The 4,107-nt window shown below is 43.6% G+C and overlaps 1 protein-coding gene across 1 annotated transcript in view; it reads right to left on the bottom strand.

Moving 5' to 3' along the window:
• Positions 1-4,101, bottom strand: part of jph3b (junctophilin 3b) — a 121,593-nt gene extending 117,492 nt beyond the window's left edge. Inside the window, 2 exon segments of the mRNA XM_020604304.1 lie at positions 2,712-3,126; positions 3,656-4,101. Coding sequence (XP_020459960.1) covers positions 2,712-3,126; positions 3,656-3,739 — 499 coding nt within the window. The 5' untranslated portion in view covers positions 3,740-4,101.
• Between the last annotated feature and the right edge of the window lie 6 nt (positions 4,102-4,107).

Raw genomic sequence — 4,107 nt, 5'->3', positions numbered from 1 at the left:
ACAGCAGCGTGTTTGCTGCCTCTGGAAAGCTGTGATAATAATTGTATGTATGGTTTCAGTATGTGTGTGTGTGTGTGTGTGTGTGTGTGTATGTGGTTCAGGCAGGCTCTTTAAAATGCAGTCTGCTGGTTGTAGAATTACAGTGTGTAACAAAGCTTTAACTGAATGTATGCTACTGCCAACTCTGTTGCTCAGCTCACACACATACTGGCAGATTTCATGTGTGTACATTTCTATGCACACAATGTGCATATACACAAGCGTGTGCATTGTTTCTATTTTTAGGCAGCAATCCATATGTCATTACCAGTGACTGAAGTGAGCCTGACTCTAAGAGGCTAAAGTATAGCATTGATTTTGATTTCAGATTCACATCTGATGCTGAATCAAAAAAGATTCTACAAATTAGAGGCCCCTAAAAATGTGTTTATACCTGTACATCATCCCAAGTGGTACCGACAATCTTGCTGCACTCAATAATGAAGAAACATGTCACCCAGTGTAGCGATGTGTTTCAGTGATGTGTCCTGTGCCAGGACTGACAGACAGAAATTAACAGTGAGTAGAAGCAATTGACCCCTAAGGTCCAGATGGCCATAAGTTTCAACTGCATCTAAACTAAGCTAGACCTCCACGCCAGGTCTCTGCTTTGTTTCATGAATGTATTACGGAAACCCGAGTACGGCACCACCAATCAGCAGTTCAGAAAGTTATTCCCAATGGCCACCGGCAGTACTGCAACAAAAATCCTCATGGGACCCAAAAACCATTTTCTCCATAGGCACACATTGATAAAAAAAGATGTCTGTAAAACTGCTGATAGGACATCTCGAACTATAAGCAAGGTCAGTTATCGCTCTGTGTATTGTGACATGTATTATCAACTGATGGGCGCCATGTCTCAGTCAAGAATCCAGGTTTTCCTTAATAAAGCCATGCTTTATCTGCAGTCCGCTAGCTCCTCATGCTTTCACAGAGATCTTGCACAATTGACTCTTGCTTACTCTAGATGCTGTAAAAACGTAAGCTTGTAAGGAGCTTATGGGGCAACATTTTAAACAAATATTCAAGTCAGGTGTTTTGTAATGAGGAAACATGTCACCCAGTGCAGTGGTGTGTTTCCCTGATGTGCCTTTAATTGTTTTTGAACAACAATGGAGATTTATGGTATAGACAAATAAGTTAATTCAGGTTAGAGACTGACAGACATTAACCGCGAGTAGAGCCAGTTAAAGCTATAATATGTAACTTGAGTTAACTCTAGCATGACTCTCCAAATCAATCCACTCTGCTCCGCCCAGCACTCCCTCTCCCTGCTACACCACACTCTACTACAATCTGTTATGCTCCACCATGCTCTGCCCAGCTGTTCAGATAGCTGCTTTTATGAAATTACAATAAATGAGAATGCAACAAAACTTAATGATCAAGTAAAATAATTGAAAATCTCTGACTGATTAGAGAGGTCAACCCCCCTCAAAACATTTTAAAAGCTAATACCTCTGCACTGCTGTTCAATTAGCCTGGGTCACAGGAAGCTCAGGAGAAGAAAAATATTTGGAAAAAAGTTGCATACCCTAACTTTAATTTAACATATTTATAATATTCACACTCAGGATTTTACATATCAGGAAGTTATCACTGTGGTGATTATTTTATGTTTCATTGCATCAATTCCAAGAGGTAAGTAACAGAAAAATACCATTCATACTACAAAGTAATCTACCAGGAATGTGAGCTTGCATGTGTAAGTGATAAGCCTTGTTGCATGACATTTGCGTACCACTGCAAGTTGAGCATGGTTCAAAACATATTTGCCAGAAAACCCTGCATTATCCTGATAAAGCCCCATGTAGTGATTCATTGTGCTGACTAATTCCATTCAAAAGTATGAATGAGCTGCATTTTTGTCATGCATGGCTCAAATTGGTCTGAATGTGACTTTAGTCTTATTTTGTCTAGACAATGAATAGTTAAAACCATGTCTGATAACATCTCATTTATTGAAAATTAGCTTCCTACACTGCCTTAGAAGTTCTCTTGCGCTATAGTTTATTTGATAAAATTGTTCACATCATGCAAGAGGGACATATACGCCACATAAGGACTGGGATAAGTGGGGAAATCAAGGGCGAAGATGGTGGATTTGATGTCTCTATGCTCTCCGTGAAATCACTGCAACACTACTATCTATTTTCTAAAACTGCTTTCTTCAGAGCTGCTGTCTGTCTAACCTTTAACTCATCCCTTACGACTTTGTGGCCTAAATGAAATGAAAGCCTCCAAATACACACAGTGTCATTATGGAGCTGAAATTGTGAATTAAAATGGGAAGAAAAGCGAGAGGGGTGGTGAGGGGTCAGAGATCGAAGATTAGAATAAAGATTGAGAATAATTTTCAAAGCCTGTTCTATACAACCCTTTGCTTCTGCATGAATTTATGTGTGTTGACAAGGTGCAGCTGAATAAATTATGACCTGAGAAGGCGTTTAGAAAAACATCTGTCACCTCTGTAACTGTCATCAGCCTGTCTATCATTTTCCAGTAAGAAGTTGATTTCACAGAGGACAGTTGTCAGTGACACGTAAATATCACTCATTGACAGGCACTGTTGGGTTCACACACCCTCGCATGCCTTCTGTCACACATTCAAACCCACCCCCAAAGCACCCACAATGCATCTGCCCTTGTGTCTTTCTTCCCCCTCGTACCTCCATCTGAGTACGTCTCTGTTCCGTAGCCATCTTGCAAGCCGTTGTTCCATGTCCCCTCGTACTTCCCACTCGTCCCCGTGCTCTCCCGTACACCATAGCGTCCCTTAAAGCCATGTGTCCACTCACCCTTGTACACCCAGCGGCCTTTATTCTCAATGCCCAGGCCATGTCTCTTGCCCTGAGCCCAGATGCCCTGGTAGGTGTTCCCACTGGGCCATGTGTAGACGCCCAGCAGTTCAAAGCCATGGGCCCAGGACCCACAGTATTCACCCTGGCCTTTCGGTCCTGTGCAGATCCCGTGGCCATGTGCCTTGCCCTCCTCCCACCCTCCGCAGTATGACCCCCCATCGTCAAAGTTGAACCTGCCGCCAGTGGACATGCATGAAACAGGTCTTGGCAATTCCCCTGAAGCCTCGACAAAAAGAAAAAGAAAATGAAATGAGAAAAATCGACAGGCTCGTGCTAGAACCAATCCATGGAGCTGAGTTTGGAGGCTGGTGAGGTCAGAAGTGAGGAGGAGACAGTGGTGGGGGGAGGGAGAGAACTCCCACATAAATCAAGAATTGCCACTGTCTGTTTTCACCTGGCTTGGAGAAAAGAAAGGAGAAACAAGGTTATCAAATACCAAAATTTGGCCCCTCACAGGTGTGACAGGGGTCTCCTGGTGTGGTGAGAAAGGGTAGTTCAACACTTCACACCCATCCTTTTTCAGAACTCTTCGTGACTTTGGCTAGCACTTCCCAGCTCCTCTGTGGCAAACTCAGATGAATGAAGTGGAAAAGGGGCCAAGAACTGCCATTATCCTCTCTCAGCTGAGAGCATAGGCAGCTTCACTGGCCTGCCATCAGCCTGCCTACAGAATGTACGACACAAGCGCACAACTCTTCCTCCTACACCTCTCCTGCTTTCCGTTCAGACCCACTTGTTCTGCCACCTCCTACCTGATGATGCGTCCACCTCTCTGGTGATGTAGAGTCAAGAAGTGTCCCCAGCAGCAGTCCTTCAAGCCTCCAAGCTTCCAGCATAGAAGCCACCCTGATCAGCACCAAGGCTCCACTGGAGGTGTGACATGTTGTGTAAAGAGAAAAATCATTTTTTTTAAAACTAAAAAATAATTTTTTCTTCTTTCAGTTTGCTCCTGATGATCACACAAAAACTGTCTCAGTAAAGTCAGACTGAATCTTTGGCTCACCACAGGCTTCACCATCCACTTCTTATTCTCATTCTTCAAACATACACACTGTGCCTGATCACACATGACATGCATGGAGAGAGAGAGAGAGAGAGAGAGAGACAGAAAATGGGGGAAAAACACATAGGGTAATGTACTAGGCTGCCTTTTTCCTGTCTGTCCTGTGGTGCTGGAGAGCAGCAATGCAGTGTCCTGCCTAAT

Source organism: Monopterus albus, unplaced genomic scaffold (genome assembly GCF_001952655.1).
Source record: "Monopterus albus unplaced genomic scaffold, M_albus_1.0 scaffold65.1, whole genome shotgun sequence".
Classification (NCBI taxonomy): Eukaryota; Metazoa; Chordata; class Actinopteri; order Synbranchiformes; family Synbranchidae; genus Monopterus; species Monopterus albus.
This window is presented reverse-complemented; position numbering and strand designations above follow the sequence as displayed.